This window comes from Silurus aristotelis, assembly GCF_946808225.1.
Source record: "Silurus aristotelis genome assembly, chromosome: 6".
In the NCBI taxonomy this organism is placed as follows: Eukaryota; Metazoa; Chordata; class Actinopteri; order Siluriformes; family Siluridae; genus Silurus; species Silurus aristotelis.
The window spans coordinates 33,177,242-33,204,741 of record NC_139579.1 but is presented as its reverse complement, the minus strand read 5'-3'; the positions used below and the strand labels follow the sequence as shown (position 1 = coordinate 33,204,741).

Below are 27,500 nucleotides of genomic sequence, written 5' to 3'. Positions count from 1 at the left end.
GATTCGCAGACTAATGCTTTCTCTCGCGTCTGGTGGTTTCGTCTCTTCAGCTACTTCGAGAGAAACGTTCAGGGCGTCGTCCCTCGTCACTACCAGAAGCTATTTCCGTGGCTCTCGTTACCCTGGCGACCCTCTCTGGGGGGGCGGGTGAAGTACACCGCCGTGGACTCGCTCTAACCCAGGAGAGAAAGTGACAGAGACTCGTTTTCCATCAGCCCCTGCAGCCTGGACTCGATACTGTGATGTGGATTTTTTTTTTTTACGTCCCTGAAAAGTCGACGAAGCGCCAAGAATCCGATTTTATTATTGAAATACGTATTATATATAATTAAATACATAAATATAAATCATTATTAACAAACAGTAAATTAACCACCAAATAGTATCTGGGCTATTTTTTTATAATTACGTCAGAATCGTATTAAATGTTGTGTAAATCTTTTCTAAAGACTTTGGCAGATTTATTTTCCCAAAGTAAAAACAAAAAGATGTATTGGATGTTTTTTAGATTTGTATTTTTCCTGAATGCTGGAGCATCTTCATGGGAGATTTGGAGATTTTTTTCAGTGCCTTCCTCCTCCACGATCCTACACCCGTTAGTGTGACGTTAAATTCAGCCTGATCGCTAAACGTTTGTTCGTCTTGTTGTGACCAAATAGTTTTTGAATGTGGGGTAAAAGTTCACCTCACCTGATCCATCGCCCAAAGAGAGTTTAGATATTTTTGTTTCCCGTATTTTAGAGGTGAAACAAGTGGCCACAAAACTAACCAAAAAACACAAGTGAGGTAACTCCTGAACAAAAAGGGGCGGTCCTTATTAAACAATACAAGCTTATTACTGATTGGATATTCTAAAAATCACACTGCTTTGTTTAGCTGTCTGTGTTTTCATACTTTTACTTCACCACAGTGCTGCTGCTAAATTCTTATTGGCTGAAAGCAGTACTCAGTGTTTTGATTGGCTGAAAGCAGTAGTCTGTGGATTACGATTCGTTGGGGACTGTGAGAGTTTTGTTTGCTTGATTTGTGTTCAGTTTTTAAGACAAAAACTAAAACACTAGAGAATTTCACAGAGGATCCCAAGCAAACAAAGTTCACTACTACAGATTAACATGTGTTCTGATTGGCTGAGAGCAGTATGGTGTGGTCTGATTGGCTGAGAGCAGTATGGTGTGGTCTGATTGGCTGAGAGCAGTATGGTGTGGTCTGATTGGCTGAGAGCAGTATGGTGTGGTCTGATTGGCTGAGAGCAGTATGGTGTGTTCTGATTGGGTGAGATCAGTATGGTGTGTTCTGATTGGGTGAGAGCAGTATGGTGTGGTCTGATTGGCTGAGAGCAGTATGGTGTGTTCTGATTGGCTGAGAGCAGTATGGTGTGTTCTGATTGGGTGAGAGCAGTATGGTGTGGTCTGATTGGGTGAGAGCAGTATGGTGTGTTCTGATTGGGTGAGAGCAGTATGGTGTGGTCTGATTGGCTGAGAGCAGTATGGTGTGGTCTGATTGGCTGAGATCAGTATGGTGTGTTCTGATTGGCTGAGAGCAGTATGGTGTGTTCTGATTGGCTGAGAGCAGTATGGTGTGTTCTGATTGGGTGAGAGCAGTATGGTGTGGTCTGATTGGGTGAGAGCAGTATGGTGTGGTCTGATTGGCTGAGAGCAGTATGGTGTGGTCTGAATGGGTGAGAGCAGTATGGTGTGGTCTGATTGGGTGAGAGCAGTATGGTGTGGTCTGATTGGCTGAGAGCAGTATGGTGTGGTCTGATTGGGTGAGAGCAGTATGGTGTGGTCTGATTGGCTGAGAGCAGTATGGTGTGGTCTGATTGGCTGAGAGCAGTATGGTGTGGTCTGATTGGTTTATATGAATGTAAAAGTGAAAGATTTTTTAAAAGTTTTTTGAAGAAACAAAGCACTTTATTGTGAACCCTAATCCAATCCAGAACACATTGCGTCGTCTCAATCTTCTGTTCGATTGCTATGGCAACGTCAGGTGTGTGCTGATAATCACTGATATAAAACATCACCATGTTTATCAAAATACACTCTTATTGTTTAGTTTATAACTAAACTTTACGTTATTTTTTAAACAATAACACAACCTCAGTACCGACTACATGCTACACGCTACATGCTAAATACCAGTTCTCGATTTTCTTTTGTAAAATATTGACACTTAAATTTATCTCATTTTGATCGCAAAATTATATAAGAATATAAAATCAATCCGTTACAGCCGTCAATTAAACAAATAATTTGATTAATTTTGTGTATTAAATGTAAGTATTCATTTTTATTGTATTTCTTTTCACAATCAGAAACTCGCTCACTGTAAGTCGTTATTTTTCCTCTTTGTTGATGTTGATCTTTTTGTGTTAATAAATGATAATAATATTAATGATTCAAGGGGTGGAGTTTGAATGAAATCTTTTATTCTGTATTTTATTTCCTTAAAATGATTTAAATAAACATTTCTTTTCTTTTTTTTAATTTAATGATGACTTTGTTTTTTATATAATTAATGTCTTAAATCATGTGTGTTAAATTATGGTTAATTTATTAAATGTGCTGATTTACAATTGTTAATTTATTATTATTTTTTTTTATAATAATAATTTTATTAGTATATACACTCAGATGCCAGGCTGCTACTGGAACCGAAATGTTATTTTTTTTTTTTCCATTTACATTATTAAAAAACGTTCATATTTGTTATTTCATATTTTTTATTTTTAAAAGATTGACTGTGTAGAATTTGGTGTTTAATGGAATGATATTTTTGCCTGTTAAATTTCAGGTTGATTTTATATATAAAAAAGGTAAATTCTTTAATAAGATATAAACCCATCAGTATTATAGAGAAGTGCAGTAGATCAGAGCTGCATCACACGCAGGATCGCATCCAGTCACAATGAACATCATCACTAAAGCAACAAACACAATGATCACAATTCAACACGTCTCCATTCACTGGAGCCACAACTGCACCTCCACATACATCAAAGGATAAACAGTTTATGAAAAAGCGTAACGTTTTGAACTGTTTTGGCGACTTTTCCTCATGACGTCCAGATTTTCTTTATTGATTTTGGTTGCAAGCTTTTCTTGAAAAGGTCGTCTTGTAAACATCGTTGTAAACATCCTAAGTGTTTAAAAGACGATCTTTTCAAGAAAAGCTTGCGACCCAAATCAGTTTCTTCTCCTCGGTCAGTCGTAGTGGAATAAAGAAATTACATGACTGTATTAGAGCTTGTGCACTTTGCTACAGATGTGGCTTTTTGAGCTTTGACTAGTGGTGCTTTCTGATCGTCCAATCAGAGCACATGAAAATGATAATGTTATTGATAATGTTATTGAATGCCTGCAAGGACCCCCCCCCCACACACACACACACACACCCCCTTGTTTCACCAACTCAAAATCTGATTGCTTAAAGCAACAGCTTCATTCTCATGTTTTTTTTTTATGTTACCAGACACCCACAGTGCTGATTTCTAAAAGCTTTACAGCAGACACCTTTGACCCCGGCAACATGTGATGTAACGTCTGATATCTGATTGGATAAGAACGCTAACATAAACGTACACTCCTCAGAGCAGTGCAACAGAAAGAAACACTATCAAATGAGGTGAATGGACTATTAGGAATAGTTTCATAAATAATAATGGCCAAAAATATGTAAAAATGTAAGTCAGTGAGTCTGATAGTATTAAGGCCAGCAGAAAAGGACTTGCTGACCCTGATGGCCCTCCACTGTGAGAATCTCACTGATTTTACAGACCAGTTACACCTGAATGTGTCACACTGGTTTTGCTGGCACAAGGGGGACACAGTATTGTTTACTGCACTGTAGACATTACAAATATGTTTATAAAAAACCTTCCAATCGGCCCTGCAATCCAATTATTCACCAGGCACTGCGCCTCCTAGCTGTACACATGCAGACTGACTGTGAGAAGTTTGCATGCTTAAGTTTGCAAGTGATCACCTTTAACTCTAAATGATATTGGGAGAACTTCTGACATAGTTTTTCACTTCTGGCACCAAAAACCTTCATTGTCCTAGACGTTTCTAGTCCGTCATCATTAGAGCAAATGCAGGGTTATAATTAAACACTTAAAGCATCGGTCACTAAAATAAAAGTTTCCAAAACACCGGGCCATGGCCCAATACCCCGGCTGTGGAACAGCTGATATCAGGTTGTGGGAATGTTCTGGGGAAAACGTCTATAGACATGAGATTGTTTTAGTGATTATGAGTTTTACATACGGCACCATTTCAGAAAACTTCACTTCCACACTTATAGCAGGTCCAGCTAATCATTAACCTGAGTGTGAACCAAACATCCCTCAAAGATTTAGTGGAGGAGGTGAGAATAGAGAGAGACACCTACTGATGAGAAAAAGCAAAAAGAGAGACTTGAGTGCAGAAATGGTAAAAGTCCACATCCCTCACTCAGTAGAAGTGCAGATCCTGATGTTATAAAAGATTCTGGTGAAAGATGAAGTTCTGACTGCACTTTTTTACTGAAGTGAAAGTAAAGAAGTTTGTGCTCTGAAGTGTTCTTCAGTAAAAACTAGTGATTATTACTACCTGTTTTAGTGTCACGCTGGACCTGAACTGAACCTCACGTCATATTAATATTACTGCTGTCAATCGATTCAAATATTTAATCACGATTCAATCGCACATTTTCTATCTGTTCTTAATGCACCACAAATTAACAAATTTTTTATTCTCTAATCAACATGCGCATAGACAAATATTGATGCTTTATGCAAATGTATGTTTATTATTCGTGAAACCAAACTCAACATAGAGCATGAAGACTAAATATTCTTGCTGATGCTTTAAAGTAATTTGTTTTATATATTTTAAATGACGTAAATCATCAGGACACAAATAAAACCTTTGCTGTTTCCACACGGATGTTTAATGAGGTGACACCAGAGAAACTGCACCACTTCTAACTTTCATTCTGACGGCAGAATCAGAGAAAATTTCTTATCGATGTGAATTGATTGATTTAAAAGGAGACATTTAGAGTTTTATACACAGATTTATTATTTCTGTGGGGCAAATATTCACTGAGATTCAGGATGTTTTATTTGTGTTTGTGAAGAGAGATGACATAGACGGCAAAGAGCGCCCCCTGCCTGTTATCTTTATTTTACAATATCTTATCTGTATGATCAAAAAGACAGAGTAATTTAAGTTCATTTCAGAGTTATGAGGCAAAAATGCCACAAAACGCACCGCCGTGTTTCTCGACCCCCAGAGGGTTAACTGTGCGCATCATGGCGGATTTTGCTGCTGATTTGAGACTTTGTAATCACTAAACATTTGTTTTACTGATGCGCTATCATTTTTGGGTGGAGTAAATTTATTATTTATCTGTGTAAAGAAAGGACGTTGTGAATAAACGTTTGTTGCACTGAAAGTTTTAATTTTGTCTTATTTTTAATTTATTGATTTATATTTTTAATAAAAATGGTCAAACAGAAATGTGATGTTGTTCTCTAATGAAGTATTCAGACTGAAGATCCACCATATAGAACACAAGCAGAGAAAAAATGATGATGATCAGGTGATCAGGAATGTCTCTGTTCTCAGTCATGTTCTCATCACTGACTCCCTCTGTCTCATCCACGTTAACCCCAGACTTCTTACTGCCTTCTGCCTGCTCATTGTGAGCTTCAGAAACTAGTCTAGGTCTGTGGTGTGAGAGGAAATGATATTTCAGTGGATTGAAAAAGCAGCTCAATGACAGGAAACAGGTTGATGTGCTGAAAATGACGCAATGAGAAGAACGTCACTATGAGAATGTCACCAAAATAAAACTAATGTAACGAGTCTGTTTTGAAAATGTAAGAAGTAGAAAGTACAGATATGTGTGTAAGAATGTATTGAGTGAAAGTAAAAAGTTTCTAAGTGAAATATTTAAAGTGAAGTAAAGAACTGACCCCAGAAAAATCTACTGAAGAACATTAACAAAGTATTTGTACTTTATTACTTTCCTCCTCTACTGGAGTGTATCAGGCAATACACAGCTTATTCCTAAAACACAGTTTTGTCTCTATGGGCAGGCCACATGCTCCAAACACCATGCATGTTATATGAGTACCTGTGCATGCAGTTACAATAACGACACAATTCCCACTATTTCATGTAAATTAAATGTAAAATAAGTAAATTTACACTTACAGGAATTCTCTATATTACTGAATATAACCTAAATAGACACTGTCAATACATTAAAGTGGTAATAAACAAATTATGATAATAATTATCTATGTTATTATAATGCACACACTATTAATATACCAGACAAATTTTAATAGAAAAATCTTTAATATCATGTTTCCTGTCTAAAGATGTATAATTATAGTAATTTCTTTTTCAGCCACTAGGTGGAAATAAAATCTAAGGAACCAGTAATGGTAAGCGCGCTAGTTGTTGTTGTTGTCTCCATCTGCTGGTGAGCGTCTGGAACTACAGTAAGGGTCTCTGGCTACTTTTTCAGGCAATTACCACATTCTTCTCAAAATCATGCTGAACTTTGGGTTTAATCCTCCTGAAATATTTGATGGAAATTGCAAAAGTGAGGTGATAACAACACACACACACACACACACACACACACACACACACACACACACACACACACACACACACACACACACACACAATACTATCATATATATATATATATATGGAGAATTAAACACAGAGATTAAACGCATTATTCTGCTGTTTCACTGTTGTCCTGAGAGAAATGAGTTTGTTGGAGTAACAGTGACTCAGGGTCAGGGAGGATGCAGGAACTATCCTGGTGGTGTGGTGTGGTGTGGTGTGGTGTGGTGTGAGGCAAGAACACACCCTGAACCGTGTACTACGCAGTATTCACACTCTCATTCCAATCCAAACCTACTGGCATGTCTGGTGTGTCTCACAATCCCAGGATGCATTATGATGGAGTCCAGTGATAATAATAATAAATTACATATAGAATAATACAGAAGAGTCTGGAATAACTGTGCACTGTTTTGTTTTTTATTTGAAGAAATCCAGTCTCTTATATACACATCATTTTCAGCGTTTACTCTGCAACTTCACTCTGCCACTCTGCAAACAGCCAAACAATTTACATTTGAGTTAATTACAATGTTCACTTTTCTCTTTTACACACTGCAGTGTGTAATATACAACCGGTTTACTGGCAGCACTATTGTGTTTTGTGTATTTGTCTTGCACTGTCTTGTGTTGTGTTTGCACTGTTTTGCACCAGGTTGCACACGATGCACTTTATGTGTTGAGGACACTTACAGTCCTAAACCCTGTGTTTTCTGTGATTGTTGTTGTATGTAGCACCAGGGTTCAGGAGGAACGTTGTTTTATTTCACTGTGTACTGCGTCAGATATATATGATTGAAATGACAATAAAAGCTTATTGACTTGACTTGACTTGACTTGACTTGACACCCAACTTGGCGCTCTGCAGTGATCTTCTAACTCAGCCAGGCAAACCAGCAGGATGTGCAACTTTGCAATGATAGAAAATCCTTTAAGGTGACATTTTGTTGTTGCCACTATCACCTTTTACCAACCTGAGATGAACTGAGTTTGCATCTATTTGTATAATTCATTATACATCATGTGTGTATGTGTGTGTGTGTGTGTGTGTGTGTGTGTGTGTGTGTGTGTGTGTGTGTGTGTGTGTGTGTGTGTGTGTGTGGTCCTTTTAGTGTTCGCTTGTTGTTTTCCTTGTTTCCGCCTCCATATTAAATTCTTCCTACATTTACATTTACGGCATTTGGCAGACGCTCGTATCCAGAGCGACTTAGAACTATTGCAAAATACAAAATCTATCATTCATATACATGTAGGGGGCCCCCCCGATGGCCCAACGACGGAATCCACTGGTTTGGAGCCTTGTTCTTGAACGATACCTGCTCACGGAGGCACATTGGTCAGTCTGAATCTTAGTCAGAGGATATAACAGTAAACTAATATTCTTTAAGTAGCTGCTCAATGCTGCTCATTCATAAAGAATACTGTATGTAGCCACTTAGTTATAACTTGCTAAAGTCAGAGATAGTCAGAAATCAGAAGATCCCAGACGTTGTGCTCTATGCTCCATCTGTTCATGAGCCTTCAGTTTGTACTGTCCTAGTCACAGATTTGTGGTAACACCAGACTACATAATCAACCAGATATAAATTTCAGGAAATTTCAGAGTTAATCAAGAATTTTACATTTATTTGCAATAATCAATAAACAAATGTCACATCTAAAATAAATAAAAGAAGAAAGTTACACAACATGATCAGCAGAAAACCAAATAATTTAGCGATGCAGTTTACTAAAGAATAGTTAAAGCGTTACTGTACGTGGCGATGGAGACACACAGAGACTGTGAGGGAAGTTCTGACTATCGAATGCTTCCCTGAGTGTTTCACCAAATTTCCTTAAATACCCAATCCATCGCAAACACTCGTAAATTCAAAGTAATAAAAGATTTGCAAACACTTTCTTGGGACAGGAGGTGACCTAATAAAAACAAATATCATCCAGTGTAAAACAAACACCTGGTAAGGATCTTCTCCGGGGCAACCTTTATGTCAGTAGGACAGAATTTCCCCAAACCTGAAGTCTGTTTTACTGATATGGGATTGAGATCATATTTCCAATCACACTGAGATCTTTAAAATGATACCAAACACGTGAAGGTAAAATGCAAACATTAATAAACTGTAATTATTACATTATGCAAGTAAAGTAGCTTGAATTCTGGGAACTTCTGTCTCCTTTCCATGACCTGGTCATGGCCAGGAGGGACAGAGGGGGCTCCGGGATGGGTGAGCAGGCGGCTCCTCAGATTAAAGAGATCCTCTCCTCAGATTAAAGAGATTTTGTCCTCAGATTAAAGAGATTCTCTCCTCAGATTAAAGAGATCCTCTCCTCAAATTAAAGAGATTCTCTCCTCAGATTAAAGAGATCCTCTCCTCAAATTAAAGAGATTCTCTCCTCAGATTAAATAGATCCTCTCCTCAAATAAAAGAGATTCTCTCCTCAAATTAAAGAGATTCTCTCCTCAGATTAAAGAGATCCTCTCCTCAAATTAAAGAGATTCTCTCCTCAGATTAAATAGATCCTCTCCTCAAATAAAAGAGATTCTCTCCTCAGATTAAAGAGATTTACTCCTCAGATCGAAGAGATTCTCTCCTCAGATTAAAGAGATTCTCTCCTCAGATTAAAGAGATTTTCTCCTCAGATTAAAGAGATTTTCTCCTCAGATTAAAGAGATTCTCTCGTCAGATTAAAGAGATTTTCTCCTCAGATTAAAGAGATTTTCTCCTCAGAATAAAGAGATTTTCTCCTCAGAATAAAGAGATTTTCTCCTCAGATTAAAGAGATTTTCTCCTCAGATTAAAGAGATTTTCTCCTCAGATTAAAGAGATCTTTTTCTACTGTTTGTTCACTGAAGTTTCTTTTCAGCAAGACTGTTATTATTATTATTATTATTTTATTATGCATTAGAATGTCTTATTTTTTAGATATAAACTATGGTTTGGATTATAATGATTAAAAATGAGAAAAACTCGAAAGCAACTGAGAAAAACTATTAAAGGAGTAAATATTGACCATTGGAGCAACAGTTCTAATGTTCATGTAATTCAGTTGACAATATTACAAGCTGCTTCACTGATGTTTGTCTTCTGTAGGACTTCTGCAGTGAAACGGCTTCTAGCTGAAGTCAATTCTAGAGAAAGAATGTTTTTATTGGCATCAGATTTTGATGTAATTCATTAAAGATCTTATTTCACAGATATTCCAGTCGAGTCACTTACCAAATGTTGCTATTAAAGTAGCAAATAAAGTTCATTTTCTCCTCACAGTTTCTATTCTCCCATACACCAGTCTTAATGTTTCTTGCTCCACATTGGAAAGGCTTGGCAGGGCATAAAGGCATGGAAGGCGGGATCAGCTGAGACTCCTGGTTCACCCAGGTCTACGCTTCCATTCAGGAAGCGTAGACCGGTCCAGAAAGTGGGAGTCTGGATAGCCGTAATTCTGCTATTGACCATAAAGTAATCTGTATCTGAGGTAAGGCTCAGCAGGTCGGTGAAGTGCGTTCTGCAGTGGATCAAAGCCTTGTCCCAGCTCATCATCTTCTGCACCACAATCATCTCAGGAGCCCAAGTGTAGCAGAAAGACTTCATATTTTTGCCACAATCAAAATTTTCCCACTGATTATTGCTGGTAGCTACACAGTGTTCCGTGTCAGTATGGTCAGGTTGCCCACTTTTCCATTTTTTTAAATCCAGTACTTACCATCACACCACTGTGTGAACTGCGCCTCACTGGGAGCTTTATTAAGGCCGATCCAGCAACTTTCCGATTTTTGAGCCGCTGTCAAAGTGACGAAACTGTCGAATTCCAGTTGTGTGTCGAGAATTGACAGATCGATATAATTCTTTCTGCAGTACGCCTGGGCGTTGGTCCAGGTCAGTTGTGTACTGTAAAAAACGTGTTTCTTGTAGAAGAGCCCTGTGGAAACATCTGTTAGAGCCAGCAGGAGAAGGATGGAGAGAACAGCCATCATACCTCACCATGGTGTGTTTGAAGAACCTCGGCTCTGGAGGTTCTTCTGGAATCAAATTACTGGTGACCGCAGCAGACAAATCAAAATGCAAAAACCCAATCGGCAAACTGAGGGAACAAACAATGCAAACTACATGCAAGTGCAGAAAATGTGCATTAATTTGAATTTCTCTACCCAAAAAGCCTTTCAGTCCCTTTACAGCTCTCTGTAGTACCTTTAATTATTACATATAATAATCAGTCAGTTTTTAATATATAAAACAAAATCTGATTAAATGATATGCAGTAAGACTGTAATTATATCTCCAATTATTCATCTTCCATTAACTCCTCTAATAGGTAGGACATCAGGATGACTCAGGATCAAGCAAACAACATATAACAAAAATATTTATTTATTTCATTTTCTTCTCAGTATCTTTGGAGCGTTTCTGAGACCAGAGATAAAATTCTCAAAACTACATGTTCTTCCACATCATGTACTCATTTGTGCTCATCATAAGAACTTTTCTCGTTGTTTTGATCAAAGTGTGAATTCTTTTGTGCATCATTGAATGGATTGTGTTCGAGTGTCTGCTGTTTCCTACAGTATCAGTTGTTTATGTTCATGATTAAAATATATTCTACTGGTTTCTCCTGAACAGTTTTCAACCGATAATCAACCAGTTCTCTAAAACAGGTCAAAGGTGAATCTCGTGATCCTTCAGTTAGTGACAGACGCCAAAATACACAATTACAATTTACAACCAGGAAACAAACAAACACTAATACAGTAAAAGTGTGAATACTGTCTGGTCTTTTACAATCAACATCAATCAAATATCCACTTAAATACAGTGGAACCTCAGAGCTCGCAGCTTCAGCGCTCGCGACCTCGCATGCTCGCGACTTTCATTCCGACCGGCGACTCTCATTCAGATCGGCTCGTGAGCAACCGCGAGCTGCTCAAAACGCTAGTTTTAACATTTCTAATCAAGGTTTATCTCATTAAAATTGTCAAAAAAATTTTTAAAACAATTTTTATTATGTATTATTTTACTGTACTTCTCTACTGCATACTTTACTGTACCTGTACTTTATTTTTTTAATTAAGCATTGTAATTGCTGTTAATTTACATAAAGTATTGTTAAAATAGTCTAATAATTAAGTGTTATGGAGTGAAATATTGTTATTTACTCATTTAAATCGATTTCGTATAGTGTTCATTGGGTTTTTACTGGGTTGGAAGGGGCGTATCAAAAGATCGCGAAAATTCGGAACTCGCGACCGGTCTTGGTTCCTAACCCTCGCGAGCTCCGAGGTTCCACTGTAAATACATTTGTGCTGCTGAAACTCAAAGATGACAAACAGAAGAAATTCAGACTCATGCATTTTTAATCATCATCAAATTCATAGTTTATATCAGGAAACACTGAAACACTGATACTGATCACATGAATAAACATTGTGATGATCCTGTTTGTAAACAATAATAAAAAAACTCATCATTCTGATGGCAATTAAATGTTCATTGACACAAATACGTACTTTTGAGAGTTCGCTTAGCCGATGTTTGGTTTTACTGTTTCGTGTTCTGTAATTGTGTGAATTCCTGCTTTTGACATATGCGATTTTTTAATAGCGTCTTTGCTCGGACTCTTGTGCTGGATCTGATTCGATAGTTTGTAAATACACTCTGTTATAGTAATATATGTAAATATCTGTACATGTAGTGTGTTCACCTGTAGTAAGGGTGTGGCTGCTATTTGTATCGGGTGTGGTCTTCGTCCCTGTTTTGGGTTTTTGTGTCTGTGTTTATTTCCCTGTCTTTATTTATTTGTTTTATTTTGTAGATAAATTAGATTTCTAGAAAGAATGTTATTTTGATGTTGGTCCACCCTGAAGCTTTCTCTGATGTTTGCATGTACATGTAAGTTCCAATATATATACCATCTGTTTTTGTGCTTTATTTCTATATATATCAGGACACCATTTTCCTTACATTTCCATCCTACGTCCACAGCTGCAGGCCTTTAAGAGGTCCTTCACTTTAATACTTTATAAGAGCTCCAGGATTGTCTTTGGTGAGACAGTGTGGGGACACTAATATATGTGTAATGATCAGTTAAGGAGTTGTCTTTCGGTTACAGGAGGGTTGATTAGATGTAGTATGTTATGAATGTTCTGCTCCATTTACATTTAAAATTATTTTAAGATGTGAATCCAATTTTGGAGGCAAAAAGACATTTCATTCAGCACATCCCACTGATGCTCAAACAAATTGGTATCTGAAGAATTTGTAGTCCAATATTACCCCTTAAATTCTTTGTCAAGTAATTTAAACCATTCTTCATAATTAATTCTTCTCGGTATCTACATTATACAAGCAAGTGTAGGAGCAGCATCCTCGGCATGGCAGACAGGCCATGTGGCATTCTCGGCCTGGTGGATATGGCTGCATTCTCAACCTGGTGGGTATGGCTGTATTCTCGGCCTGGTGGGTATGGCTGCATTCTCGGCCTGGTGGGTATGGCTGCATTCTCGGCCTGGTGGGTATGGCTGCATTCTCGGCCTGGTGGGTATGGATGCATTCTCGGCCTGGTGGGTATGGATGCATTCTCGGCCTGGTGGGTATGGATGCATTCTCAGACATGCTTACGGAGGCTGCAACCAACGGCGATTCCATCAACTTGAAGGAGTCTCACAAGGAGACCAGCTACATCAGCAAGTGTGTTGATGATGTGACCATCTCCAAGGCGATCACTATATGCTCCAACCAGAATCCGTGGATGACCGCAAAAGTGCATGTGCTGCTGGAAAAAAGAGTCTCCGCCTTCAGATCAGGGGACAACAAGGCCTTAAGAGCAGCAAGGTCCAAAATGCGCCATACCATCAGAGAGGTAAAGTGAATTCACAGCCACTTCCAGGACTGTGTAGACACCCGGCACATGGCGATCATGAACTACATGACAACTTCACCTGCTTCTGACAGTGTTGCCTTCCTCCCAGATGTGCTGAATGACTTCCATGCCCGGTTTAAAGTGCAGAACAGTGTGGAGATAGGAAGACCACCCTTTCTCCCAAATACCAGTAGCTCTGTGTAACCACAGCTGAAGTGAAGAAAACTCTATGCAGGGTTAACACATGGAAGTCTGCTGGCCCACTGCTGTTCACTCTGCTGACTCACGACTGTGTAGCAATGCACAGCTGGAACCACATCATCAAGTTTACTGATGACACAACCGTGGTGGGTCTAATCAGCAAGAACAATGAGTCAGCATACAGAGAGGAGGTGAAACAGTTAACAGCCTGGTGTGGAGCCAACAACCTGTCTCTGAACGTTGACAAAACCAAAGAGATGGTTGTTAATTTCAGGAAAGCACAGAAAAACCATTCGCCACTGATCATGGATGGATCCTTCATCGTCAAGAGCAACAAATTTCTTGGTGTACATCTGGCAGAGACCTTCACCTGGTCGCTCAACACCAGCTCCATCAAAAGAAAGCACCGCAGCATCTCTACTTTTTCAGAAGTCTAAGGAAACCAAACCTCCAACACCCATCCTGACATGTTCTACAGAGGGACCATCAAAAGCATCCTGAGCAGCTGCATCACTGTTTGGTTTGGGAACTGCACCGTCTCGGATCGCAAGACCCTACAGAGGATAGTGAGGACAGCTGAGAAGATCATCAGAGTCTCTCTAACCTCCATCATGGACATTTACACCACACGCTGCATTTGCAAAGCAAACAGCATTGTGGACGACCTCACACACCCCTTACACACCTCACACACACCTCGCACACCCCTCACACACCCCTTACACACTCCTCACAAACTCCTCCCTATCAATTAGAACTGAACTAAAACTGAAACTCTCTCACACACACACACACACACACACACACACACACACACACACACAAAATAAAAACGATTGGAATTATAATTGTTGGTAAACTGCTGCAGTGTAAAGAGAAATCCAAAGGGTTAGGGTTAGAGTTTAAATCCCAGCCCCACGCGGGTGTCTCTGCGGGGCCCCTGATCAAGGCCCTTAACCCAGTGTATAAATGAAATCACAATAAATGTAATTAAACAATTCTTTTATAATAGTAATATCACATCTACAGCATGAGTGCTGAATTTGTTGATTTAAGGTCCAATAGTGATGTTTTTGTAGAAATAAGCTGTGAAATGAGCAGATTATGAAGAAGCTTGTTGTGTGAGCTGCAGCTTCAGGGCTCGTCTTTTATTTGCCTAATCTTTTGACAACTTGGAAAACTGATGTAGGCTTTAGGGAAATTCTTTTGTTGGTAATGTTAAAGCCACTCCCTAACTGCCTTGACAATTTTCCCCTATTTTTCCAAAGAATGGACTAGTGAAGTGAGATGGGAATACATTTTATAGCCGATGCAGTGATCTAGAGCGAGTTAGAAATACCGCACTTATACATCTGATCAGTCTCGCTCACAGGGGCAAGAGTGGAAGAAATAGAAAGGGAAGAGGATTAAATACAGCAGACGACTTTATCCAGAGTGACTTACAAGTACCTTATTTATACAACTGACCACTTGAGAGTTAAGGGCCTTGCTCAGGGGCCCAACTCACATCCTTTCAGTTAGAAGTCTAATGTCTTAACCACTGAGCTACTGCTTCCCACATACGCTTTACATAGTCACATATAGGGCAATGAAATAGTGTTTTCAAATATTCCAGCTTGTTAGAAAGCTGGGATTAGTGTGTAGAGCTAAGATACCGTGCCCCTGGAGCAGAAACAGTTAAGGGCCTTGCTTAAGGGCCCAACAACAGCAATTTGGTAGTGCTGGGGTTTGAAACATCAACCTTCCAATCAGTAACCCAGAGCCTTAACCATTAAACTACTACATTCTGAAGACGTAGAAGTGACAACACCGTGTTAATAATCTGCTTTAATAAACACAATACATTCATGTTTAAAACTTATATAAGCAAAATATTTAGCATTATTACATCACACATCATATACTGTATGTTAGATTCATGTTCTGCTTCGTGTTTTTTGTTTCCTAGTAGTCTAAAATTAAACTAAGATAATATATATATATATACAGTGAGGAAAATAAGTATTTGAACACCCAGCTATTTTGCAAGTTCTCCCACTTAGAAATTGTCATCGTAGGTGCATGTCCACTGTGAGAGACATAATCTAAAAAAAAAAAAAAAAAAATCACAATTTATGATTTTTAAACTATTTATTTGTATGATACAGCTGCAAATTAGTATTTAAACACCTGTCTATCAGCTAGAATTCTGACCCTTAAAGACCTGTTAGTCTGCCTTTAAAATCTCCACCTCCACTACATTTATTATCCTAAATTAGATGCACCTGTTTGAGGTCGTTAGCTGCATAAAGACACCTGTCCACCCCATACAATCAGTAAGAATCCAACTACTAACATGGCCAAGACCAAAGAGCTGTCCAAAGACACTAGAGACAAAATTGTACACCTCCACAAGGCTGGAAAGGGCTACGGGGAAATTGCCAAGCAGCTTGGTGAAAAAAGGTCCACTGTTGGAGCAATCATTAGAAAATGGAAGAAGCTAAACATGACTGTCAATCTCCCTCAGACTGGGGCTCCATGCAAGATCTCACCTCGTGGGGTCTCAATGATCCTAAGGAAGGTGAGAAATCAGCCCAGAACTACACGGGAGGAGCTGGTCAATGACCTGAAAAGAGCTGGGACCACCGTTTCCAAGGTTACTGTTAGTAATACACTAAGATGTCATGGTTTGAAATCATGCATGGCACGGAAGGTTCCCCTGCTTAAACCAGCACATGTCCAGGCACGTCTTAAGTTTGCCAATGACCATTTGGATGATCCAGAGGAGTCATGGGAGAAAGTCATGTGGTCAGATGAGACCAAAATAGAACTTTTGGGTCATAATTCCACTAAACGTGTTTGGAGGAAGAAGAATGATAAGTACCATCTCAAGAACACCATCCCTACTGTGAAGCATGGGGGTGGTAGCATCATGCTTTGGGGGTGTTTTTCTGCACATGGGACAGGGCGACTGCACTGTATTAAGGAGAGGATGACCGGGGCCATGTATTGCGAGATTTTGGGGAACAACCTCCTTTCCTCAGTTAGAGCACTGAAGATGGGTCGAGGCTGGGTCTTCCAACATGACAATGACCCGAAGCACACAGCTAGGATAACCAAGTAGTGGCTCTGTAAGAAGCATATCAAGGTTCTGGCATGGCCTAGCCAGTCTCCAGACCTAAACCCAATAGAGAATCTTTGGAGGAAGCTCAAACTCCGTGTTTCTCAGTGACAGGCCAGAAACCTGACTGATCTAGAGAAGATCTGTGTGGAGGAGTGGGCCAAAATCCCCCCTGCAGTGTGTGCAAACCTGGTGAAAAACCACAGGAAACGTTTGACCTCTGTAATTGCAAACAAAGGCTCCTGTACCAAATATTAACATTGACTTTCTCAGGTGTTCAAATACTTATTTGCAGCTGTATCATACAAATAAATAGTATAAAAATCATACATTGTGATTTCTGGATTTTTTTTTTTAGATTATGTCTCTCACAGTGGACATGCACCTACGATGACAATTTCAGACCCCTCCATGATTTCTAAGTGGGAGAACTTGCAAAATAGCAGCGTGTTTAAATACTTATTTTCCTCACTGTAGATAATTTGCACATTCTTCTTCAGTGTGGCCTCATTGTCTTTTGTACTTTGTGACCTATAGAAGGTAACGATGCATAGATCTTCCTTAAGCACCACTTCTCTGAGGATAAATGAGCAGTATTTCTTACTAAATATATCCTATATAACCATAAATATAACAATCAATAGGTCTTTATACAGTAAACACGATGTAAATAAAAATAAATTAGGAACTATGTTCTGACTTTTGTTATTAAACAGTTCTATTGTGGAGCACATTTATGTGATCTTCTATTTCCATCATTCAATATGATTTTTTTCCCAGCTGGAATCCGATGGTCACCACTATTCCACCAGGTTTTAATAATGTCTTACACACTTCTTTACCCAGTGGAAGTAGTTTCAGTGATCTCCTTGCTGTTTTCTTTGCTTGATGATAAGATCATTTGACCTTTCTGAAACAGAGGAACATCTTTTCCACAACAGATGCCTTCACATTTGGTAGTGTAAGAAATGAGAAGCTTCTCACTGCATCAGTTAGGGTTCAGTAACTTGCAGATGAGAAATGTTCATCACTGAGGAGCTCTTAATTTACCCAGGTGGGATGTTTTTTAGCCAGACAGTGCACTTGTGTGACAGGACTTGTGTTGTGTTGTGTTGTATTTTGTCCACTAGAGGTCATTGTTCCCAAGGTTGTTTTGCCAGCCCTGTAAACCAATAGAGTTGATTATAATTCAAATTTGATTCTAATAAAAAGTAGAATAATTCGCACTGGATTTTTAGATCATCTGGACGTTGGATAAACTATATTTTGTGCTTCTTTCTGTATTTACCTTTTTGCACTTTCTCGTGGTTCACTTTTTATACACGGCCAAAAGGATCCCTGTCCCTATTCTGCTCCCAGGCCCTGCCTGATCCATTATGATCCCTCCTGCTGAAGTTCTTATCAGCTGGACATTGCACATGAACAACCTAAATATACACTCCTGACCACCTGACCACAAGATTGCTATGTGCTTTTTTCTACTGAGAATCCCATTCCACATTTAGGCCCTATTTGCTGTTATAATGAGCTCCACTCTTCTGGAAAGATGTTCCACTAGATTTTGTGGAAATTTATGCAGCCACCATGGTGTTAGTAAAGTCAGGTGAAGTGAGAAGGCCTCACATTCATGCCAAAGCTGTTCAATGAGCTCTATTTCAGAAGATCTTCCACTCCATCCAGGACAAACATGTACTTAGGAACACAGTGAAATGCGAAACGTCTTCACTGCGAGTTTGTGTTTCCAGTCTCCTGCACGCTCATGTGTTAAAATAGAATCTGTGGAAGAATCGCCTTCAAAAATCTAGAGGAAAGTTCAGATCAGCAAGCAGGATAACGAGGATCAGATAACGTAGAAAGAAAAGTGATACAAAAACAACATACAACAAGAGCACAGGGACAACTGAGTGTATTCTTCACTGCTACGTGGTGGTACCAAAGTCTCTTTAAACAGGGCTGTGTGTGTGTGTGTGTGTGTGTGTGTGTGTGTGTGTACTGTGCTCAATCAGTAGATGGGTAGTTGTGGGTATTGTAGTCCAAGGCAGCCATGTTTGAAGGCTGTGATGATAGCTGGAAAATGGAGTCACAAAAAATAAAAGGTTTGTACTGAAAAGCTTCAGGTTCCTGGACATGTTTCAATCATTTTGTCAATGCTCCTGGTCACATTGCAAAGCCCACCAAGAAGACCCACAGTCTCTGTAATCCACATTAAAACCCTATATAGAAGATATCTCATCTCACATCAAGGACAAACGCACCAGGTAGCACAACGGCAGAAGTTCAATCCCAGTCAAACTAAGCTGCTGCACATCCCAGGTGATTCATCTGCATTTCAAGAGCTTGTGTTCTCTATAGATATAACTCTGAGCTCACCTTCAGCAACCTTGGCGGTACCCATGGACCATCAAGTCTCCTTCTCTTCTCACATCTGCTGATCTGACACGCCCATATCGATTTCTCCTCAGAGGAATTTCACTGATTCTGTCCACACAGGTTGCTCAGTTGTTTCTTCAGGTGCTCCAAGACTGGATGACTGCAAAGCAATCCTAAAGGGTCTGGACCACAGTCTCATCATCATCACCATCATCATCATCATCATTGGCACATACTATTTGTTTGTTTTTTTCCACCTTGGTTCCTGTACCACATCACCTCACTCACTTCCTGTTACTGCACCCACAATCTCCAAGTGAACATATCAAAAGTATTAGGACAACCGACTTCCCCAGCTGTGTGTGTGCTTCTTCACCAGACTGTTCACACTTCACACAACGTTTTAGACACACACTTGTAGTGGACGTGTTTACACTGAACCGTTACCTCCACGTGTAAACTACAGTGTGGTGTGAGAGCTGCAGTTCTGCAGAAGGCTTGTGACACTTTTCACTTCCTTCCTCTTAGAAAGCTCAGAACCGTACCAAAGAGAAAGTGTGTGTGTGTGTGTGTGTGTGTGTGTGTGTGTGTGTGTGTGTGTGTGTGTGTGTCACACTTACAGCACATTTTCATTGCAACAAGAAGAAGAAAAAACCTACTGAAATGTTATTTTACTCTTTTATCAGGAACATGTTCTCCTCCAACGTCTAAATACACATTAACACAACACACAGCAGACTGATACTTATTTATACACTCTCACACTTGTGTTCTGCTTCTGAAAAGTGTACAATTCCGACAGAAGTATTGGGACACACGACTTCTCCACACATAGGTGTTTCTTCTCCATGAAGTTGGAGGCACTCAGATGTACAGAACGTCTTATTTTATTGTGCGGTGGTGAATCGATTCCTCTAATCGACTCGTTTTAGATTCATTCTCCGTCTCTGACAGCGGAAGGGTGTTAGAGGAACTTTCGGGGAACCTCGCCAGAGTCTCGTGTGTGTGTGTGTGTGTGTGTGTGTGTGTGTGTGTGTGTGTGTGAGTGTGTGTAAGAAAAGACGATGGAGTTTTCAGAGCACATTAAGACGGCCAATGTGGAGGACGTGGTGCTGAGAGTGGGCTTCCGAGCGCCCCGGAGCGGAGCGCTGTGTGTGACCGGACACCACCTCCTGTTCTCGGACCGGGAGGAGGACAGCACCTGGCAGCTCCTGCTGCTCATCAGGAACATCGATGCCATCGAGAAAAGGTAAAAAAAAAAATCTTCTCCAAATCGAAGCCTTGAGCATCATCCTGGATTTCTTCATGGAGTCTCTGATTTATTTAAAGAAACCCAAATTCCGATCCATGGTCTTGAACATCTGCAGGGTGGAATGTGTCCTCCAGCAGGAGATCAACATAACCATGCGGGATTATTCATTTAATACTGCTCATTTCATTTCAGAGTCACGGTGTGTGTGTGTGTGTGTGTGTGTGTGTGTGTGTGTGTGTGTGTGTGTGTGTGTGTGTGTGTGTGTGTGTGTGTGCTTTGTAAATAGTCTTATCCAGAAGGTAGGAGCGTGGTGTTGATCTTGGCTCACTTTGTCTCAGGATTATTAACCACAGAGGCAGTAGGATGCAGCTCCTGTCCATTCAGAGGATCACGTGGTGTTTTAATCCAATACCTGTATTTATAATTAATTAATTATCATATTCAAATCTTAATGAATAATTAATAAATTGATGTTTTGTCCTACAGTCTACTCCACACTAAATTAAACCGATCCCTGTGTCTACTGTATACTTCAAACTTTCACACACACACACACACACACACACGCACACACACACGCACACACACACGCACACACGCACACACACACACACACACACACACACACACACACACACACACACACCCTTTAGATCCTGTATTTTATCCTGAAAGGCACACACCTTTTTTCCCTTCACTTGAACTAGAAGACCCAAACCTGATCCAGCATGAGAATGTGCACAAAACCATCTCGATGAAGATCTGCTTTACATGGGTTGGAGGATGTGGAAGATCTCCTGCTATAGAGCTCCAACCCTTGAACACCTTTGGGATGAATGTGAACACTGACTGCACCCCAGGAACGTCCTCACCTTCTTCCCTACATCGGTACCTGGGTTACTAACACCTCCTTATAGCTGAATCTCCACAAAATCTAATGGAACATCTTCCCAGAAGAGTGAAGCTCATTAGAACAGTGAATGAGGACTAGATGTGAAATGAGATGTTATGGGAAGCACATAGCAAACTTATGTTCAGGTGTCCACAAACTTTTGGCCAAATAGTGATAATAATCCAGTATTGCATAAATGTTTTTACACATCATTATATAAGTGTTTCCTCCCTCTCTCTCACACTCTCTCTCTCTCTCTCTCTCTCTCTCTCTCTCTCTCTCTGTTAGTGTTGAGAACCTTCTAGGATATCCTCAGGGCTCCAAAGCAAGCCAGAAGCAAAGGTCTGATGGAGCTTCGTCCCAAAAAACACAAACTGTCTCTTTATTTTAAACAAAACTATGTCTGTAAATACAATCTGCATCTCCTCAGTGTCGCCATCTGTGCTTTTGCGCTGCAAGAAAAACGTTTACACACACACACACACACACACACACACACACACACACACACACACACATTTTCTGTTTGAATTTTCTGTTTGTTTGTTTGTTTATTCATGACGTTCCTGTGTCTATGTTACGCACGGCGTTCCTCAGGGCTCGCTCCCAAGCCCCTTTCATATTCCAACTGCATTTACCTTGTATTGCATTTCTCCTGCTCTGTCTTTCTGTTGCGTTATATTTTTAATAGGTGTTTATATACAGGGTATTTGGAGAAATGGGAAGTTTTGGACCTCTGAGTTTTTGACCCCGGGGTGTTTGTGATTGTATAGAACCCGTGTGAGCTCATTTCAAACTCCTTGCTGTTGGTTCTAATGGAGCAGTGGAGTGGTGCACAACGAGCGCTCACTGTTTATAAGAATGGTGATAGTGTGAGTGCTGCACAAAGGGAATTTCAGTGTCATTATCTGTCAGGACGTCATGATCACGTCTCATCTGCTAATAAAAGAACGGGTTCATCTTTAAAAAGAAGACCTCAGAGAATACCTCACACCGGAGAATATCGAGGCTGTTGGAGCTCATCATCATCGCAGTGTTGAGCTGTTTTTCCAAAATGACGCACTTGCGTTGTAACCACGCGAGCAGACCGGACACCGTCGTGACGTCCTTACTGGTTATTCTTATAAACAGTGAACGCATGTTGTGCACCACTCCACTGCTCCATTAGAACTAAAAACATGGGGTTCCAAACATCTACCCACACACCAGGGTCACCAACTCCTCGTTCCAAAATCAACCCTTTCCCTTTCCCTGTGCCCCTCTGTAATAAAACGTATAATTATGTGTATTGCTTTGGCCATGTGTGTGCAGAAGCTGGTGGTTTTTGTCCACACCTCACGTAATGTTGAACTATGAGCTGAACCTGTTCCTTTTCCTTTAGCTTTTTGCGTTCGGGTGTCCAGAAATGCAGGAATGTTTCAAACTTCCTGGACGGCACAAGACTCAGTCTGCTTCAGCGCCTCCTCGTACCTCCTTGGCATTCTTTTTTTAGAGAAAAACTAGATTTATTATAAGACCTGTGTGTGTGTGTGTGTGTGTGTGTGTGTGTGTGTGTGTGTGTGTGTGTGTGTGTGTGTGTGCAGAACAAGCGGGTCGTCCGGAAGCATCGTGATCAAGTGTAAGGATCTGTGTGTCCTCCAGCTCGACATTCCTGGCATGGAGGAGTGCCTGAACATCGCCAGCTCTATCGAGGTACTCGTCGTTTACTGTGCAATCAGGACTAATCCAATTACTCGACCAATCAGATCGCAGCATTTTGCATTTGAATCATTCACGGACCAATCATACGCTCCTGATTTGATCACTATAAGAAGAGAAAATAAAAATTAAACCATTCTCCTTCATGAGAATGTGTGTGTGTGTGTGTGTGTGTGTGTGTGTGTGTGTGTGTGTGTGGGTGGTGTGTGTGTGTGTGTGCGTGCGTGCGTGTGTGTGTGTGTGTGTGTGTGTATGTGTGTGTGTGTGTGTGTTGTCAGGCTCTCTCCTCTATAGAGAATGTGACTGAAATGTACCCGTTCTTCCATCGACCTCGTGGGCTCCGGCTGGGTGACCCCTGGGGTTTATCATCTACTGAGCAGGAGTACACACATACAGAGAGACTGGTGATTCCATCTCTAACACACACACACACACACACACACACACACACACACACACACACACACACAGTCACTGTTTTAACCATAGTTTGTATTTTCCAGGCAGATATTATCTACAAAAAAGCAACATTAGCTCCAAAACACACACACACACACACACACACACACACACACACACACACACACATGCAGTGTGCCCTTTTTCCTATGAGCTCGTCACACACTTACACCACTATTCATTCACACTTCCTGTACTAACTGCTTCCTGTTTATCTTCCTTTAAGAGGTTTTTGAAAGGTGTGTGCGTGTGTGTGTGTGTGTGTGTGTGTTTCTAAGCATATATATATATATATATATGTGTGTGTGTGTGTGTGTGTGTGTGTGTGTGTGTGTGTGTGTGTGTGTGTTTCTAAGCATATATATATATATATGTGTGTGTGTGTGTGTGTGTGTGTGTGTGTGTGTGTGTGTGTGTGTGTGTGTTTCTAAGCATATATATATATATATGTGTGTGTGTGTGTGTGTGTGTGTGTGTGTGTGTGTGTGTTTCTTTGACCTTTTCATCCTCCTCTTCACATCTATCTATCTATCTATCTATCTATCTATCTATCTATCTATCTATCTATCTATCTATCTATCTATCTATCTATCTATCTATCTATCTATCTATCTATCTATCTATCTATCTATCTATCTATCTATCTATCTAATGATAGATTGTTGGACCTGGTGTCAGAACAGGAAGGTGATCATGAATAGCGTGTGACGTTTCCGTTTCTACTTTTCGAGCTGATAAGGCTGTTTTGTTTTCTTCTCGGCTGGTCCTATTTCTGTTTTTTACTTCATCTCTTTCTCCACACTTTTGTTCCATGATGCTTTTTCACTTCCACATCACTTCTCAGTAGAAGCTGGATTAAACATGCTGAAGCAGTCGTTTTGAAGGATGTAACCATGCAGTGACTGAATCAATCAAAAACCTTTATTTCTCCATGTGATTCCTGAACAGTGGGACAGGTGGAGGCTGAGCAGAGTAAACCAGGATTTCTCGGTGTGTCCCTCGTACCCGAGCGCCGTGATCGTCCCGAGCTCGGTGGATGACGAGGTTCTGGTGAAGGCGGCCCGGTTCCGTCAGGGTGGTAGATTCCCCGTGCTCTGCTACTGTCACCACCGCAACGGCATGGTGAGAGACCAAACCCCCCCTCAGATACAGCAGATACAGCTTCCTGACCTTCTGATTCACTTCTTCATTATTCCTTTATTATTCATTAGTGTGTCTTAAATCTGCACTTCACAACGTCTGTATACGCAGGTTATAACAGTGTATGAACAGATGTATAAAATTCAGAGTCTCGTATGGAGAAATTAGGCAGGTTCTTTGTTGTCCAAAGTTTAACGGCAGAGAGAACACACACGAGGTTACTGAGTTTCTTATCAGTACAACGAAAACATTGTTGAAGGCCGTTTTGTTCTTGGTACAAACATAAGCATAGACAATAAAGATATGACAGTTGCGACATGACAATACGCCGGGAAATGTAATAATAATAATAATAATAAGACTTCACACAAACTAGTAAAATTACTCCTGGTAGAATAACAGAATAAGTGATTAATAATAATATTTGATTAGTGATTGTGTAACTCGGTTGTTTTGGCAACAGAGTTAAGGATCCAAATGCAGACATTATTTATGAGTGGTTTTCACAGGAATCATCAACAACAGCAAGCAGATCTATCCAAATATAGACAAAAGGAGTAATCCGAAAAACAGGCAAAGGTCGTGGCAGGCAGCAAACAATCACAAAACCAGGTACAATGGAACATGAAAACATGAGACTTGGTTTACACTGGTAGAGACACAACAACAAACCGATTCAGTACGTCAATACACAGAAACAGTCATGGTAGCCGTGCTGCACTCTGGTGGTGAGTGAGGGGAATGACAGAGACCGGATATGTGACAGATGATAAGATTCAACAATTCACATCGGGTGCATCGGCATGAAAGTTAACGATGTGATGCTTCGATTTTAAAAAGTGTCAATCGGACACAAGTTGACATTTGTAGAGTCGTTGCAGGATTGTGAAAGAATCACACAAACAGACCATTTCAGGAAGTGTCCAAAGTCACAGCAAAAACACAGCCTTTTTATACTCTTTTCTTACAGCCTAGATAACAACTCTCTTTTTTATGTAAACAGTTACCTGATCTGCCACCATCATCTTCCAAACGTTCAGTCTTCTGCTTCTTCTTTCGGCTTCTCCCATTAGGGGGCGCCACAGCAGATCATCCGTCTCCACACCCCCCTGTCCTCTACATCTGCCTCTTTCACACCAACTACCTGCATGTCTTCCCTCACCACATCCATAAACCTCCTCCTTGTTCTTCCTCTTTTCCTCCTACCTGGTGGCTCCATCCTCAGCATTCTCCTACTGATATACCCCATGTCCCTCCTCTGCACATGTTCAAACCATCTCAAACCACCTCCCTCACCTTGTCTCCAAAACGTCCTACATGCGCGGCTTCTTTAATAAACTCATTTTTAATCCTGTCCATCGTCGTCACTCCCAACGAACATCTCAACATCTTCAGCTCTGCTACCTCCAGCTCCACCTCCTGTCTTTTACTCAATGCCTCTGTCTCTAAACCATACAACATCTCAGGTCTCACCACAGTCCTATAAACTTTCCCTTTCACTCTCACAGATACTCTTCTATCACAAATCACTCCTGCTATCACTCTTCTCCACCCACTCCACCCTGCCTGCACTCTTTTCTTCACTTCTCTAACACACTCTCCATTACTTTGCACTGTTGACCTCAGGTACCTGAACTTCTCCACCTCTTCTCCCTGCAACCGCACCCCTCCACTGCCCTCCCTCTCATTCACACACATGTACTCTGTCTTACTCCTACTGACTTTCATTCCACTTCTCTCCAGCGTGTACCTCCACCTCTCCAGGCTCTTCTCCACCTGCTTCCTACTCTCACCACAAATCACAATATTATCCACAAACATCATAGTCCATGGAGACTCCTGTCTGACCTCGTCCTTCAACCTGTCCATCATCACTGCAAACAGGAAAGGGCTCAGATCAGATCCTTGATGCAGTCCAACCTTCACCTTGAACCAGTCTGTCGTTCCTACTGCACACTTCACTGCTGTCACACTGTCCTCATACATGTCCTGCACCACCCTCACACACTTCTCTGACACACCAGACTTCCTCATACAATACCACAACTCCTCTCTCGGCACCCTGTCGTACGCTTTCTCTAAATCCACAAACACACAATGCAGCTCCTTCTGACCTTCTCTATACTTCTCCATTAACATTATCAAAGCAAATAATGCGTCTGTGGTGCTCTTCCTCGGCAGGAAACCATACTGTTGCTCACAGATGGTCACCTCTTCTCTCAACCTGGCTTCCACTACTCTTTCCCAGAACTTCATGGTGTGACTGATCAACTTAATTCCCCTGTAGTTACTGCAGGTCTGCACATCTCCCTTATTCTTAAAGACCGGTTTCTCCTCTCCATCATATCAGCTCCCTCTCTCCCTTTACCAGTCATAGTGCCAACATTTAAAGTACCAACCTGAACCTCCACTTCTCCTACACTTCTCCTTTCCCTGCTGTATACTGTTCCATATATGTTTTTAAAATACATTTTCAAAAGTAACAGGTTTCAACCAGTTTCAGCATGGTCCAGTCCGGCCTGTCTATGACTTTCAAACATGGTGTCATTGCACTTGCCAGAGGTGGCAAAAGTCCACACACCCTTTACTTAAGTAGAAGTGCAGATACCTTTGCTATGTTTCCACACGGACAGTTAATGAGGTGATACCGGAGAAACTGCACCTCTTCAAGTCAAGAAGTTAATTGAAGCTCTAATTGGTTAATCGGATTCCAGGTGATCATGCGGAGCAGCCAGCCCCTGACAGGAGCCAATAAGAAGCGCTGTTGTGAGGATGAGCTCCTTCTCCAGATGGCGATCGACCAATCAGAGCTGGGTTACATTGTGGATACGCGCTCTTCCCAGCACGCCCAGCACGCCAGGCTGAGCGGCGGAGGGTTCGAGTCTAAATCCTGCTACCGACCCTGGAGGA

General features: G+C 40.7%; 2 protein-coding genes and 2 long non-coding RNA genes across 6 annotated transcripts in view; 3 read left to right on the top strand and 1 right to left on the bottom strand.

The window, feature by feature from the left end:
- The window catches only part of sgms1a (sphingomyelin synthase 1a), a 14,324-nt gene extending 11,616 nt beyond the window's left edge, over nt 1-2,708 (top strand). For both annotated transcript variants that reach the window (XM_083544807.1, XM_083544808.1), the window contains exon 6: nt 1-2,708. This exon is cut by the window's left edge and continues 18 nt beyond it. In XM_083544807.1, the coding sequence (XP_083400933.1) occupies nt 1-177 (177 nt within the window). In that variant the 3' untranslated portion in view covers nt 178-2,708.
- Nucleotides 2,709-19,737: 17,029 nt separating this feature from the next.
- Nucleotides 19,738-27,500, top strand: part of LOC310727834 (myotubularin-related protein 9) — a 14,258-nt gene continuing 6,495 nt past the window's right edge. The window contains exons 1-6 of one of the 2 annotated variants that reach the window (XM_083544704.1): nt 19,738-20,398; nt 21,582-21,635; nt 22,877-22,985; nt 23,270-23,395; nt 24,399-24,572; nt 27,305-27,500. The exon at nt 27,305-27,500 is cut by the window's right edge and continues 22 nt beyond it. In XM_083544704.1, the coding sequence (XP_083400830.1) occupies nt 20,214-20,398; nt 21,582-21,635; nt 22,877-22,985; nt 23,270-23,395; nt 24,399-24,572; nt 27,305-27,500 (844 nt within the window). In that variant the 5' untranslated portion in view covers nt 19,738-20,213. The remainder of the gene's footprint in view (nt 20,399-21,581; nt 21,636-22,876; nt 22,986-23,269; nt 23,396-24,398; nt 24,573-27,304) is intronic. The other variant, XM_083544705.1, reaches the window with a different exon arrangement.
- Nucleotides 20,610-27,500, bottom strand: part of LOC310727975 — a 72,927-nt gene continuing 66,036 nt past the window's right edge. The window contains exon 2 of the long non-coding RNA XR_014534149.1: nt 20,610-21,209. This is a non-coding gene — a long non-coding RNA (uncharacterized lncRNA). The remainder of the gene's footprint in view (nt 21,210-27,500) is intronic.
- On the top strand, nt 21,642-22,750 carry LOC310727977. The gene is made up of 2 exons (XR_014534151.1): nt 21,642-22,102; nt 22,165-22,750. It is a non-coding gene; the product is annotated as an uncharacterized lncRNA (long non-coding RNA).